This window comes from Octopus sinensis, linkage group LG30, assembly GCF_006345805.1.
Source record: "Octopus sinensis linkage group LG30, ASM634580v1, whole genome shotgun sequence".
Classification (NCBI taxonomy): Eukaryota; Metazoa; Mollusca; class Cephalopoda; order Octopoda; family Octopodidae; genus Octopus; species Octopus sinensis.
The window spans coordinates 2,113,773-2,131,167 of record NC_043026.1 but is presented as its reverse complement, the minus strand read 5'-3'; the positions used below and the strand labels follow the sequence as shown (position 1 = coordinate 2,131,167).

Here is a 17,395-nt window from a genome sequence, read left to right as displayed (position 1 = left end):
ACCACCACCCTCAGTGTCATGGTCACCGCCACCACCACCATCATAATTCTGCTCTATTTACAGCCACCATCATTATTATCAGCATCCTCGTCACCATCAACACCACTGCTGTCATCTTCATCTCGTCACTACCTCCATCATCATCATCTTCATCATCATCATCATCTCATCAATACCACTGTTGTTGACATCATCATCATCATCATCTTCACCATCATCATCATCATCACCATCATTATCATCATCATCATCATCATCATCTTCACCATCATCACCATCATCATCATCATCACCATCATCATCATCATCATTATCTTCACCATCATCATCATCATCATCATCATCATCATCACCATCATCATCATCACCATCATCATCATCATCTCATCACTACCTCCGTCAGCATCTGCATCATCAGCCTTGCTATCATCACCATCATTGTTATCTTCAACGATGGGGAACTGGCAGAACCATCAGAGCAGTATACCATGCTGTGCAGTATTCTGAGTTCAAATCCTGCTAAAGCCAACCTTAGCCCTTCATCCTTCAAGGCCCACTAAAATAATGTACCTGTCACCTACAGCCCCAGCTCCCCTCCCCACACAGTCCTGGCCCCCAGCCTCCGTTAGAGATTACTATGATCTTCATTGAGGTCCCCAATCAATTTTTTTTTTTGCTGCACAGACTGGTTTTGCATGGGAGTGAGGGGTCATGTGCATTACGAAACACATAATGCATATATAATGCATATATGTCATCATCATCATCATCATCATCATTTAGGCTTTCCGTGTTTTCCAAGAGTGTAATGGGTGCTTTTTATGTGCCACTGGCGCGGGTGCCAGTTACGTGACACCAGCATCAGTCACAAATATGGTTTCACTTGGCTTTAATCATCATCATCATCATCATCATCGTTTAACGCCTGTTTTCCATGCTGGCATGGGTTGGACGGTTTGACCGGGGTCTGGGAAGCCAGGGGGCTGCACCAGGCCCAGTCTGATCTGGCAGTGTTTCTACAGCTGGATGCCCTTCCTAACGCCATATATATTTTTATTATTTTTTTTTTTACTTGTTTCAGTCACTTGACTGTGGCCATGCTGGAGCACCGCCTTTAGTCGAGCAAATCGACCCCGGGACTTATTCTTTGTAAGCCCAGTACTTATTCTATCAGTCTCTTTTGCTGAACTGCTAAGTGACGGGGACATAAACACACCAGCATCGGTTGTCAAGCAATGCTAGGGGGACAAACACAGACACACAAACACACACACACATACATATAGATATATATACATATATACGACAGGCTTCTTTCAGTTTCCGTCTACCAAATCCACTCACAAGGCTTTGGTCTGCCCGAGGCTATAACAGAAGACACTTGCCCAAGGTGCCACGCAGTGGGACTGAACCCGGAACCATGTGGTTGGTTAGCAAGCCACCCCTGCGCCTATTATATATATAATACCTATCATCATCATCATCGTTTAAAGTCCGTTTTCCCTGCTGGCATGGGTTGGACGGTTTGACTGAAGTCAGAGAGCCATTGGCTGCACCAGGCTCCAATCTGATCTGGCAATGTTTCTACAGTTGGGTGCCCTTCCTAATGCCAACCAGTCTGAGAGTGTAGTGGGTGCTTTTTATGTGCCACTGGCACGAGGGTCAGTCATGGTGCTTTTTACATGCACACATACACATGTATAATGTGTATATATATGAAACATGTGTAATATAAACAACACAAAATACTACATATATGATCTTTTACTTATTTCAGCCATTAGACTGCTACCATGCTGGGGCAACACCTTGAAGAGTGTTTTTTAGTTGAACGAATTGACCCCAGGACTTATTCTTTCTAAGCCTGGTACTTATTTTATTGGTCTCTTTTGCCTAACTGCTAAGTTACGGGGACGTAAACACACCAGCATCAGTTGTCAAGCGATGTTGGGGGGACAAACTCAGACACACAACCACACATACACATTCAGATATACAATGAGCTTCTTTCAGTTTCCGTCTACCAAATCCACCCACAAGGCTTTGGTTGGCCCGAGGCCATAGTAGAAGACACTTGCCCAAGATGTCACGCAGCAGGACTGAACCTGGAACCATGTGGTTGGTAAGCAAGCTACTTACCACACAACCACGCCTGTATATATATATATATATATACCGGAGTAAACACATAAATGCGAAACAAGGTGGAAAAAAGAGTACTCAAATACCAGTGGTAGAGTAATATGCTAGAATGGAACCGATATTGGTTCCATTCTAGCAAAAACTGTCCGACAAACGGGAACGGGAAACTCAGAGTAACAGATTTTGTTGAATTTTCTGCTGCTTTAAATAAAGTATATATATATATATATATATACATATATATATATATACATATATATACATATATACATATATATATATATATATATATATATATATATATATGTATGTATATGTATATGTATGTATGTATGTATGTATGTATGTATACATACGATGGGCTTCTTTCAGCCTCCATCAACCAAATCTACAGACAAGGCTTTGGTTGGCCTAAGGCTATAGTAGAAGACAATTGCTCAAGGTGCCACACAGTGGGACTGAACCTTGAACCATGTGGCTACAAAGCAAGCTTCTTACCACACACCTAGCACACATATTTCATAACTTAGCAGTTTGGCAAAAGGAAATTGATAAAATAAGTGCCAGACTTTAGAAACAAAATAAGTATTGGGGTTGATTTGTTTGATTAAAACCCCTTCAATTGAGGGCCCCTCCATTGCCTCAGTCCAGTGACTGAAACATGTAAAAGATAACAGACAAAGTTACTATATTGGTTTCAAATTTTGGCACAAGGCCAGCAATTTCTGGAGAGGGGACAAGTCAATTACATCAGCCCCAGAGTTCAACTGGTGCTTATTTTACATTATTTACAATAATTACATTTGACGGATATTTGTCCTCATCTTGTTTGTTGTTAACACAACATTTCGGCTGGTATACCCTCCAGCCTTCATCAGGTGTTTTGGGGAAATTTCAAACCTCGGTTCTCATTCCTAAGTTTATTTTATGATGTTGGTGTTTTTCTTATGATTATTATTATTATTATTATCATTATTATTCAGGTCACTTCCTGGAATCGAACTTGGAATCACGGGCATATGGCATAGTGGTTAAGAGCGTGGGCTACTAATCCTATGATTCCATGTTCGATTCCAGGCAGTGAGCTGAATAATAATGATAATAATAATAATAATAATAATAATATTAATAATAATAATAATATTAATAATAATAATGATAATAATAATAATAATATTAATGATAATAATAATATTAATAATAATAATGATAATAATAATATTAATAATAATAATAATATTAATAATAATAATAATATTAATAATAATAATAATAATAATAATGATAACAACAACATCAAAAAATACGTTAGGAATGAGAACTCAGGTTTGAAATTTGTTATAGTTTTTCTTTTATTTACTTGTTTCAGTAATTTGACTGTGGCCATGCTGGAGCACTGCCTTTAGTCGAGCACATCGACCTCAGGACTTATTCTTTGTAAGCCTAGTACTTACTCTATCGGTCTCTTTTGTCGAACCGCTAAGTTACAGGGATGTAAACACACCACCATCGGTTGTCAAGCGATGTTGGGGGGACAAACATACACACACACACACACACACACATACACACACACACACACATATACACATATATATATATATATATATATATATATATATATATATGGCGGGTTTCTTTCAGTTTATGTCTACCAAATCCACTCACAAGGCTTTGGTCAGCCCGAGGCTATAGCAGAAGACACTAGCCTAAGGTGCCATGCAGTGGGACTGAACCTGGAACCATGTGGTTGGTAAGCAAGCTACTTACCACACAGCCACTCAAATGCCTATACTGATTGTGCCTTTATTTTGTTTTGAAGAGAGGTAGAGAAAGAGAGAGAGTGACAGAAACAGTGTGAAGTGGTGGAGCAATTCCTTATCTTTTGTTCATTTTGTGTCTTTGAAACAGGTTGGTTCGACTGGCCTTGACAGACTGGTATTGGCGCCAAGAAAACACCCACGTCAACCACCAACCCCATATTCAGTTTGTGAAAGGCACTTCAAGGGAGGTAAGTGTGAAAATGGGGTTTGGCAGAGGGGGGTGGGGGGAAGGGAGGAGGAGGGGTGAAAATCCAACAAATTTCTATTTCAGCAAGATCCATCAGTTTACTCCTACCTCATCACTTTCTATGTATGTGTCTCATCACACACACACACTTCACTCATTACTCACATATGCACTTCACTCATCACTCACACTTCACACATCACTCACCCTTTACTCCTTCACTCATCACTCACACGTCTTCACTCATCACTCACACTCAGTCTGATCCTTTATTCTACCTGCTGTTGGTTCTTGGTTGCGTGGTGGACCAAAGAAGAGATATAAAAGTGCTCCCAAGATGACCTCGAAAAGTGTAACTTAGAACAGTCAAGAGTGGAACATCCTACTCAAGGTCACTCAGTGTCACTTAGGGCACTGCGGAGTACAGCACACAGAATCAGATATGACCAGGGAAGCTGAAAAAGGTAAGGGGCTGCGTGGAAAGCAAGATTCTCACTCGGTCCTGATTCCTTTATCATGTAACCCCACTCTAATTGTAGAATTTATGCCAATATTGGTTTCAAATGTTGGCACAAGGCCAGCAATTTAAGGGGAGGGGTACGTTGATTACATCGACCCCAGTGTGCAGCTGGTACTTATTTTATCCACCTTAAAAGGACGGAAAGTAAAGTTGACCTTGGTGGAATTTGAATTTAGAGTGAATTTGAATTTAGAGTGTGAAGATGGACAAAATGCTGCTAACCATTTTACCCGCTCACCGTCTTAATTTATGCCAATATTAACCAAAGAAACTCTCTTCTGGACCCTCAAAGAGTAAAGCTAATAACACAGTATAACATGATTTTTACCCTTGGGTAAGCAACTGATATTTCTTGTTTGCTGACCCCTAAAAAGCATGAAAAATTGCTGATATTTCCTCCAAACATTGCTTCTGTTACATTTATTCAAACTCCAAAGAATTCCTCTTATCATGTGGCTGTGATGATCCCCCTCGTCATCAGAGATGCTCATGTTTGTCAGCCACTGAGGGTTGTCAGCTCAAGTGGTTACGGTCAAGCAACTGACCAGCAAATCTGTCATACTGGGCAGACTAATGGCTATAATACTCTCTTTACTCTTTACTCTTTTACTTGTTTCAGTCATTTGACTGCAGCCATGCTGGAGCACTGCCTTTAATTGAGTAACTCGACCCTGGGACTTATTCTTTTGTAAGCCCAGTACTTATTCTATCGGTCTCTTTTGCCGAACCGCTAAGTGGCGGGGACGTAAACACACCAACATCGGTTGTCAAACGATGTTGGGGGGACAAACACAGACACACAAACACACACACGCATATATATACATATATACGACGGGCTTCTTTTAGTTTCTGTCTACTAAATCCACTCACAATGCTTTGTTCGGCCCGAGGCTATAGTAGAAGACACTTGCCCAAGGTGCGACGCAGTGGGACTGAACCCGGAACTATGTGGTTCATAAGCAAGCTACTTACCACACAGCCACTCCTGCGCCTGAAATAATGATATTTCTGCTTCAGCAACTCAGTACTGAATCTGTCTGAAATGTAATGGAAAATAGGTCAGTTTCAAAACATTAACGTCCATGTCACGGAAGCAAAGTTTGAAGGGAATAGCAGTAAATTTCCTTTGATTTCTAGACAGAAGCAAATAGGAAAGTCCACAGAGTAGCCTTGTCATCTTCAGAATAAATGAAGGATGAATGACCCCTTCTCTCCTTCACTTTAGTTATCATTCACTAATCAATCATTGTGCTTGTGCTCACTTTATTCATCACTCACATTCACTCATTCTTCACTGTATCTGCACCAATCCTTGCTCAATCCAAACACTCAACTCATTCACTCTGCCTTACGCCTCGCCTGCACTCATTCACCTATTATGGTTCTTCAACAGATTCTGTCATTCCATCACTCACACTCATATATCACCCACTCATTAGTATTTACTCTACTCACTTATTATCAATTGAGAATCATTTATCTAAATTTCGTGTATTTCCAGAGGAAAATTCACACGAGTGTGAGTGAAGCTTTCATCCGACTCGATCTCAGTGGAGCTGTGAAGGATGTTCGCAGATTCAACTATGTTTGTTCTGTGAGTAAACACTTCCACTCACCTTAAATATATACAGTGTGAGTGTGCGTGTGTGTATTTTATCTTTTACTTGTTTCAGTCATTTGACCGCGGCCATGCTGGGGCACCACCTCCTTGAAGAATTGTTGGTGAAATGTCTTGACCCCAGTACTTGTTACTTTTAAAGCCTGGTTCTTATTCTGTCAGTTTCTTTTCCTGAAGCGCTAGGTTATAGGGATGTAAACACACTAACACCAGTTGTCAAGTGGTGGAGGGGGACAAACAAAGACACAAAGATACACACACACACACACACACACACACACGCATGCACACACACACACACACACACACACACACATACACCTGATGCACTTCTTTCAGTTTCCATCTACCAAATCCACTCACAAGGCTTTGGTCAGCCTGGGACTCTGGTAGAAGACACTTACCTAAGTGAGATTGAACCTGGAACCATGTGGTTGAGAAGCAAACTTTACCACTCAGCCATGTCTGAACACGGGTATGAATTACACTGGGTAACAAGATTTCTACCCTTGGGTAGCAGCTGTTGTTTCCTATTTGCTGCCCCCTAGGAAGTATGGAAATTTTGCTTTGTCCCCCTGGCATCACCAGTGTTGGTATGTTTATGTTCCTTTATCTTAGCAGTTCAGCAAAACAGACAGAGGCTTACAAAGAGTACATCCTGGGGTTGATTTCTTTGAGTAAAACCCTCGAAAGTGGTGCTCCAGCGTGGCCACAGTCAAATTATTGAAACAAGTGAAAGATATATATATATATATGCACACACATGTTCATACACACACGTCTCCATATATAGACACTGGTACGCCTCTATACATTCATTCATTTATTTGTAATCTTTCTGCTTCCTGTCGCAGCTGCTGGAAATCTTGATAACCACCAAACTGTCCAGCCTCAGCGGAAACACACAGAAATATCTCTTCCACACACTGGAAGAGGTTTTAACTCAAGGTAAGACAACTTTTCTCTGCTTCAGCGCAGTCAAGGTACGTAACTCCTGCACTTGATCAACGTCTTGCTACTGCTGTGAGCAGGACGTTACTGTAGTCAGCCAACTTGCTAGAAATAGCAGCAAAACCTCCCTCATAAAACACACTATCTTTAATGAGTATGCGTGTCCAAGTTTATATATGTGTATGTGTTTATACATATATGTGTGTGTGTGTGTGTGAGTTTACATATGTGTATAAGTATAAAGATATAATATATAGTCTATTGACTACTTTATATATAATTCATTCAAAATGTGACCGCGTGTAATTCGTTGGCGACTATTTTTCCTCCATCTTCCCTTCCTTGGATCTTTCCCCTTCTTATATTTCTGATGAAGAGCTCCACTCAAGACGTTAATCCCTCCTTCTTCCTTTCCTTTCCTAAGCGTCCAATAACACTATACTTGTTCCACGTCCTCTCGATGTTGTGTTTTCTCTTTGTGTTTTCATGTTTGGATAAACTTTATATATATGTATATATATATATATATATATATATATATATATATATATATAATTAAATAAGGGTAGAAATTGATATTAATCAATTAAAACCAGTGGCCTAGCATATTTAAAAAATCCGAAGATTAAAAGTTTTTTACATACAAAATTTAGAGGATTGACCACTAAAAGTGGACAGCCTGTATGCTAGATATAGATGTCAAAAGCTTTGGTTTTTTGCTAATTTTTTTCTTGATAACACATTCTCTGTGGAAAATGGCGATTTTGACATCTATATCTAGCATACAGGCTGTCCACTTTTAGTGGTCAATCCTCTAAATTTTGTGTATCATCATCATCATTTAACGTCCGTTTTCCATGCTAGCATGGGTTGGACTAGTTAGACTGAGGGCTGGCAAACCAGATGGCTGCACCAGGCTCCAGTCTTGATCTGGCAGAGTTTTTACAGCTGGATGCCCTTCCTAACGCCAACGACTCTGAGAGTGTAGTGGGTGCTTTTACATGCCACTTGCACGGGGGCCAGTCAAGCGGTACTGGCAATGACCTCGCTTGAATCTTTTTACACGTATGTATGTATATATATATGTATATATATATATGTATATATGTATGTATATATATATATATATATATATATATATATATATATATATATATATATACATACATATATATATATACATACATATATATATGTATGTATATATATATATATATATATATGTATGTATATATATATATATATATATATATATATATATGTATATATATATATATATATATATATATATATATATATATATATATATATATGTATGTATATATATATATATATATATATATATATGTATGTATATATATATATATATATATATATATATATATATATATATATACATACATATATATATATATACATACATATATATATATATATATATATATATATATATATATATATATATATATATATATATATATATATATATATATATATATATGTATGTATATATATATATGTATATATATATATGTATATAGATAATATCTATCACCACCCAAACACGGGAACAGACGCCACTGCTAATTTAACCCCAGGAGGACACCACTTCCAGCTGGTTATCCAATGCACAGTCAAGCATCCATGAGACTTGTAGCAGATGAGTCTTCATTACGAAGGATGTCCATAGAAAAGGTTGAAACCTTGCAGTTGGTGGTCCCGAAGCTGGAAGAGTAGGGAGTTCTTGCCCTGCTTGCAGTGTATATTGAATGTGGAGCGCACTGAAGGACCAGCTGGAAGAGGTCTCCTCCTCTTGTTGAAATAACAGGTATCCCCTCTCTGGTGTTAAACATTACTTCATCTTCATCATCATCATCATTTAGCGTCCATTTTCCATGCTGGCATGGGTTGGACGGTTCGACCGGGGTCTGGGAAGCCAGGGGCTGCACCAGGCCCCAGTCTGATCTGGCAGTGTTTCTACAGCTGGATGCCCTTCCTAACGCCAACCACTCCGTGAGTGTAGTGGGTGCTTTTTACGTGCCAGGGGAGTCTGGCATCGACCACGATCGGTTGGTGCTTTTAACGTGCCACCGGTACGGAAGCCAGTCAAGGTGGCGCTGGCATCGGCCACGTTCGGATGATGCTTTTTATGTGCCACCGGCACGGAAGCCAGTCAAGGTGGCGCTGGCATCGGCCACGTTCGGATGATGCTTTTTATGTGCCACCGGCACAGAAGCCAGTCGAGCTCAGTATATATTCTGCTTTTGTCACTTATCAAGATTTTCTTAACGAGCTAGTTTAACTTAGTATGACCGAACCCTTGGTGATCCACATTTCTTATTGATCACTTCTAACACTATTGAATTTTTTGTATTTAAACAAGAATATTGAACGTTGTCAACATTTAAATCATAATTGATATTATTGAATCTTTTAAACGTGTTTTTCTATTTTGCAATTTTTAATTTTTAACATTACTAAACAAAAATACTGTTGAAACTAGTTTGGTTTGTATGTAAATGAATTTATTTAAAAACAATTGCAAGTTTTTCAAATTCAGGTGCATTTTCAGCCCAAATTTTTCTATATTTTCTCCTGTGTGGAAATACACACCCTTTTGTTATATATATGTGTGTGTGTGTGTGTGTGTGTGTGTGTGTGTGTGTGATTATAAACAGTTAATATATTTTTCCCTTCTCTGATTTTTCCCAGTTCTAAAACTCGAGTATAACTTAGAGGCTGTGCGCAGGTTACTACACCTTTCCCAAAAAGCCCTCAATGATGGCATTCATACACATATCGGGAGCCAAGCTCTTTGGGCACAACACAATGATGCAGTCGCCAGGATGATTAAGAAGCTGGAAACATTCCAGTTAACAGAGGTCAGTATTAATTTGGGAATTGTGTGTGTGTGTGTGTGTGTGTGTGTGCATATAGGCGCAGGAGTGGCTGTGTGGTAAGTAGCTTGCTAACCAACCACATGGTTCCGGGTTCAGTCCCTCTGCGTGGCACCTTGGGCAAGTGTCTTCTACTATAGCCTCGGGCCGACCAATGCCTTGTGAGGGGATTTGGTAGACGGAAACTGAAAGAAGCCTGTCGTATATATGTATATATATTTGTGTGTGTGTGTGTATGTTTGTCCCCCTAGCATTGCTTGACAACCGATGCTGGTGTGTTTATGTCCCCGTTACTTAGCGGTTCGGCAAAAGAGACCGATAGAATAAGTACTGGGCTTACAAAAGAATAAGTCCCGGGGTCGAGTTGCTCGATTAAAGGCGGTGCTCCAGCATGGCCACAGTCAAATGACTGATACAAGTAAAAGAGTAAAAGAGTGTTTGCATGCATGTCTGGTTGTACTCATGCATATGCATACATGTATACCTAATGTGTGTTTGTATGTATGTACACACGTCTGTGTATATGCCTAGACGTGCGTTTGTATACGTGTACACATGGGTATGCTGGATATATGTTTATATATATGGACACACATGTTTATATGCGTGGATGTGCAATTATGTATATGTACATGTGTGTATGACTGGATGTGTGTTTGTAGGTATGTACACATGCGTCTGTCTTTGTATGTACATGCACATATGTATGTACCTATGTGTGGGTGTGTGTGAATATGTGTGTGTGTGTACCTCTTTGCATGTGTAGTGTATGAGTCTAAGTGTATCTGCATGTCGGTATGTGTATGTTTATATGAATGGTGGGGGCCTGTGTCTGTCTCTCTGCATTTGAGTCATTCTTATCAGTGTTTTATGAGCACTTGGGTGTGTGTGTGTACATCTGAAAGTGCCTATGAGTGTTTTGGAAAACCCCTATGGTTGTGTGTGTGTGTGTGTGTGTGTGTTTGTGCTTATATGTATGTATGTCTATATATATATGTATGTGTGTCTTCTACGAGGGGTGTATGAAAAGTCTTGAGCCTCAAAAGAACAAAACATGGTACAAGACTTCTGATGATTTATTTTTCAACATAGTCCCCCCCCCTCGATGGCTGAACACTTTCTCCAGCGGTGCCGAAGCGCCATTATCCTGGCGTAGAGGAACTCCTTTATTTGAAACTCCAAGAAACTTCCTATGACGTCATTGTCACTGGCAAAATGGCAACCTGCCAGGGCTTTTTGCATTTTGGGGAATAGATGAGAGTCAGAGGGGGCTAAGTCTGGCGAATAAGGCAGATGGGGGACAAGTTCGTATCCACACTCACGAATTGTTGCCATGGCAACCACTGAGGTGTGGGCTGGAGCATTGTTGCGATGAAAAAGGACTCCTCTGGTGAGCATTCCCGGCCTTTTTTCTTTGATTGCGTCTCGGAGGCATTTCAGTAGCTGAGAATAATACAGCCCTGTCATGTTGTGTCCCTTTTCAAGGTAATCGATCAGCAAGTCACCTTGAGAATCGCCAAAACCGATGCCATGACCTTGCCAGCTGAAGGAATGACCCTGGCCTGCTTTGGGGTAGGAGAAGATGTGTGCTTCCACTGCTTTGATTGTTCTTTGGTTTCAGGCTGGAAGTGATGAACCCAACTTTCGTCCATAGTAATGAAGCAAGCAAGGAAATTCTCTTCATCGGCTTCAAACAGTTCCAGATTGCTCATGGACTAAGTGCACCTGGTGCATTTCTGTTGAAGAGTCAAAAGGTGAAGGACCCACCTTGCAGAAACCTTTGAGTACCCAAGTTCTTTTGTCACAATGTTGTCAGCTCTTTCAGTTGAGGTGCCCAGTCTCTTGGCTATCTGATGACATGATGTTTGGCGATCTTGCATTATCATACCAAGAGCAAGGTCAAGGTTGTCCTTGGTGGTTGCAGTTGGAGGTCTCCCTGGTCTGGGCTCATCTTCCACACTCTCCCTACCACACTGGAATTCATTTACCCAGCATTTGGCTGTTGCATATGAAGGAGCATTGTCTGCTAAGGTTCTCACCATATCTTCATGGATTTCTGATGGAGTCATGCCTTTCAAATGAAGCTACTTTATGACAGCACAATACTCAGTTTTCTCCATTTTCCTTGTAACCTCGACACTTGTTCATTCAAAAGTCTGCAACAGAAAAAATTAAAATATCAGAATCATGAAAATGAGCAAGAATACTCCGAAAAGACGGTACTTGCCAGAAAAAACTGTTTCGGCCATATAGCAGTCCTGTTTCTAGGTTAGGCTCAAAACTTTTCATATTACTAGGCATTATTAGGTTTTGACAGGTGGTGAGAGAGAGAGGGATAGCTTTGACCCTTTTACTATGGAAATCAAATAATATATTTTACACATACCCTTAACTGTGGAAAGCAGTTTTATATGAGGAATGTCATGTTTGGAACAAGTTTTTATTGAAAGGTGTCAAGTTTATTGAGGCATCACGACCTGCAGGAAATACAAAATTCTATGTTTTGGGCAGATATCTAACACCATTTCTGGAATGACCATCAAGTTTAATTTCACAGTGAAAGAGTTAATATAAAATAATGCCATTCAATCTTTTTAATGTTATTTAATATAAAACAATCGCATAACCTCCATGGAATATATTGTTCGATCCTTTCGGAGTCAATTAAATAAGTACCAGTTATGCACTGGGGTCGATGTAACTGACTTAATCCTTTCCCCTAATTTTGAAGCCTTGTACTTCCAGTAGGAAGGATTATTATTATTATTATTAAGGCATCAAGCTGGCAGAATCATTAGCAAGCCAGGCGAAATGCTTAGTGGTATTTCATCTGACTTTATGTTCTGAGTTCAAATTCCACCGAGGTCAACTTTGCCTTTCATCCTTTTGGGGGCAATGAATTAGGTACCAGTGAAACACTGGGATTGATGTAATTGACTTATCTCCTCCCCACCAAATTTCAGGTCTTATGCTTCCAGTAGAAAGGATTATTATTATTATTATTATTATTATTATTATTATTATTATTATTGAGTGAGTGAGAGAGCAGTGTATGCCATCAAAGTGACACTGGGGTAAAATATACGAAGCCCAGTATACCCATCATGGCTACCCATCTGATAAGGGAACACTAGGCACATGCCTCACAACCATATGTGCGTGACATGGTGATCTCATATCAAGATAAGCAGCGCATGACCTTGCAGGTGGGGCCCAGTTAGAAGTTTCTTCGGGTTGAGTAACCCATCCCGCTCAAAAGGTCCCTGAATAAGGATTGTTTAAGGATGTTGAAAGAGACACCCGTGTTTCCAGAGGTGAATTATCCAAACCCCAAAAGAATCCCTCTCAACACATGGCTATGATGCTCCCCCATTACTTCTGCTCGTGATCAGAGATGCACATATCGTCAGCCACTAAGGAACATGCCCAACTGGTTAAGGTCAAACAACTGACAAGCAAATCTGTGGTATTGAGCAGAATATTTGCTGTAGCCCATCTTTTAGTACCAAGATAAAACAATGTTCATGATAACACTTCCAATCAGTTAAGATCAGAAGCCATGAGAGCCAATGCCTGGTCGTCGTCATCGTCATCGCCGTCCTCTTCCTCCTCTTCTTAGTTTCTTTGCCCTCAACTTCAGGAAGCAGTTTAATATATCAATCTATCTTTTGTTGAGGAATGTCTGAAACTATTTTCAAGTTTAATGAGGCAATGCAACTTGCAGAAAATACCAACTCTATTCTATGCTTGATATTTAACATAATTCCTGGAATAACCGTGAAATTTAGTTTCACAGTGAAAGTGTTAATATACATAATAACCCTGTAAAATTGTTATTTAACAATTTTATAGCAAAAAGCAGCCATATCCACTCAAAATTTCATTACCTTTAAGTTTGAAACTATTTTCTCTGAAAATATCTCAACTTTATTGAGGCAATGTGATTTGCAGAAAATACCAGTTCTATTTTGGGAGATATTTCACATAAATTCTGGAATAACCAAGAAATTGCAAAGTGAAAAAGTTAATGAAGACAAAATTCAGTAACTCACCAGTAACTCACCACCACAACCACCACCACAACCACCACCACCACCACAACCACCACCACAACCACCACCACCACTACCACCACCACCACAACCACCACCACAACCACCACCACAATCACCACCACTACCACCACCACCACCACCACAACCACCACCACTACCACCACCACAACCACCACCACAACCACAAACCACCACAACCACCACCACTACCACCACCACCCAAACCACAACACCAACCACACCACCACCACCACAACCACCACCACCACCACCACCACCACCACCAACAACCACACCACACCACCACACCACCACCACCACACACCACCACCACAACCACCACCACACACACAACCAACCACCACCACAACCACCACCACCACCACCCACCACCACCCACCACCACCACTACCACCACCACCACCACAACCACCACCACACCACACCACCACTACCACCACCACCACAACCACCACCACCACCACAACCACCACCACACAACCACCACACACCACCACCACTATCACCACCACCACAACCACCACCACCACAACCACCACCACCACCACCACCAACACAACCACAACCACCACCACCACCACAACCACCACCAACTCCAACACCACCACAACCACCACCAACTCCAACACCACCACAACCACCACCAACCACCACCACCACAACCACCACCAACTACAACACCACCACAACCACCACCAACTACAACACCACCACACCACCACCACAACCACCACCACTACCACCACCACCACCACCACCACCACACCACCACCACCACAACCACCACCACAACCACCACCACAACCACCACCACCACCACAACCACCACCACCACCACCACCAACCACCACCACCACCACAACCACCACCACAACCACAACCACCACCACTACCACCACCACCACCACCACCACAACCACCACCACCACCACCACAACCACCACCACAACCACCACCACAACCACCACCACCACCACAACCACCACCAACACCACCACCACCACCACCACCACCACAACCACCACCAACACACAACCACCACCACAACCACCACCACAACCACCACCACTACCACCACCACCACCACAACAACCACCACCACCACCACCACAACCACCACAACCACCACTACTCTTGCTTATCTCTCTCTCTCTCTCTACTCCTTTCTCTTCCTCTCATCCTCTTTTCCCTCTTCCTCTCCTCTTTCTCTTCCTTTCTCTGTCTCTTCTTTTCTCCCTCTCTCTCTCTCCTTTGCTCTCTGTTTCTCCCCCTCCTCTCTCTTCTCTTTTTCTCTTCCCTCACTCTTCCTTTCTCCCTTCCTCTCTCTCTCCCTCTCTCCTTTATTTTCCTTTCTTCCTCTTTTTCTACTCTCCTTTGTCTTGTTCTTTCTCTCATCTCTCTCTCTCTCTCTTTTACTTTTCCTCTCTTTCTCCTCTCTCTTCCTCTTTCTATTCTTCTCTCCCTCCCACTCTCTTTCCTCTCCTTCTCCACCTCTCTACGTTGCTCTTTCTCTCACTCACCCTTACACTCATACTCTCCTGTCATCCTCCCTAACTCACTCATACTCCCTACCACTCACTCTTTCTCTCCCTCTCTCTCTCTCTCTTCATCCCTATCACTCTTCCTCACTTGATGCCCCCCTCTCACTCTCCTTCACTCTCACTTTCTCATTCTTCCTCACATGCAGCGAGAAAATGATGGCAAGCTGACCTTTAGCGACCTGCCAGAAGACTGCATCCGAGACATCCTGCTCCGGCTCAACGACCACAAGGACATTGTCCACACTGGTCTCACAAACAGCTTCATCTACGAACTGTCCGAAGAGAAGATCCTATGGAAGCAGCTGTGTTTTTATAATTTCAACAACGACCAACTTTTGGTATTTATTCCAAAGGAAGCTGACGAGTGCGAGATTGACTGGAAAATGGTTTACCGAAGATGTGTCAAGTATGTTGTTTGGGGCTCTTTTATCTTTTCTTTTTATCAAAGAAGGTAAAAAAGAGGGAAATAAAATGCTTCTGATAATGTGCAAAGTTTTGTGAAACCTTTATATTTCAGGTGCAAAGGCCTGTCTTCAGAAGGAAAACAGTCTGGGAAATGTCCAGCTATGCAGGTTCCATTAACCCAATGAAACCTGTTAGCATTATTTAGCAGCAGAGGTCACTTTTTTAAATGTTTTATTGTGTTATGGGCCGAGGCATGGCTCTGGTTTAGAGGTCTGCTTCCCAGCCACAGGGTTTCGAGTTCAGTCTCACTATGTGGCTTCGTAGGCAAGTGTCTTCTACTTGTGAGAAGACTTGAGGGATGGAAACTGAAAGAAGCCTTAAGCATAGGCATGGCTGTATAGTGAAAAGATTGCTTTTCAACCACGTGAGTTGGATGGTTTGACAGGAGCTGGCCAGGTAGAAGAACTACCCTAAGCTACTGTGTCTGTTTTGGTAGGGATTTGACTGTTAGATGCCCTTCCTAACACCACCCACCCTGCAGAGTGGACTCAGTGCATTTTACGTGACACCAGCACAAGGCAAGGTCAGTTTTGGCATGGTTTTTATGGCTGGATGCCCTTCCAAATGCCAACCACTCTACAGTGTGGATTGAATGCTTTTTATGTGGCACCAGCACCAGTAGGGTCACCAAGTAACTTGCAAGACAAGGAATTACGAGAGGGGTGGGGGCACTGGATGATATATACATATGTGTGCGTGTGTATGTGTGTGTGCGTTTGTATGTGTGTGTGTGTGTGTGTGTGTGTGTGTGTGTGTCCTTGTCTTGCTTGACATTTCAAGAGAGTTGTAGTAAATGAGTGTCACTGTCTCATTAGCAGTGATATTCCTTTCCAATATCATGGGAAGATCTAAGGCTGGGAATTGGCAGAGTTGTTAGCATGTCACACAAAATGCTTGGTGGCATTTCATCTGTCTTTACCTTCTGAGTTCAAATTCCATTGAGGTTCACTTTGTGTTTCATCCTTGCAGGGTCAATGGAAGGAGTACCAGTTGAACCCTGTAGATTGATGTAATCGATATTTACTCCCTCTTCTGAAATTACTAGCCTGGTGCCAGCATTCGAACCTATTCTACGGGAGAATCATGTCTAGCCATGGGGAAATGCTATCTTGCTTGGAAACAGGTGAGGGTTGTTGACAGGAAAGGCATCCGACTGTAGCAGATCTGACTTA

At 41.5% G+C, this 17,395-nt stretch overlaps 1 protein-coding gene and 1 long non-coding RNA gene across 3 annotated transcripts in view; one reads left to right on the top strand and one right to left on the bottom strand.

The window, feature by feature from the left end:
* LOC115226690 (F-box only protein 32) overlaps positions 1-17,395 on the top strand; it is a 70,699-nt gene that overhangs the window by 41,649 nt on the left and 11,655 nt on the right. For both annotated transcript variants that reach the window (XM_029797706.2, XM_029797705.2), the window contains exons 3-7: positions 4,054-4,153; positions 6,177-6,269; positions 7,148-7,241; positions 9,957-10,126; positions 15,905-16,164. In XM_029797706.2, the coding sequence (XP_029653566.1) occupies positions 4,054-4,153; positions 6,177-6,269; positions 7,148-7,241; positions 9,957-10,126; positions 15,905-16,164 (717 nt within the window). The remainder of the gene's footprint in view (positions 1-4,053; positions 4,154-6,176; positions 6,270-7,147; positions 7,242-9,956; positions 10,127-15,904; positions 16,165-17,395) is intronic.
* On the bottom strand, positions 7,492-12,390 carry LOC118768528. Its single transcript, XR_005004351.1, has 3 exons — positions 11,677-12,390; positions 8,279-8,288; positions 7,492-7,502 (listed from the first exon to the last, which is right to left on the bottom strand). It is a non-coding gene; the product is annotated as an uncharacterized LOC118768528 (long non-coding RNA).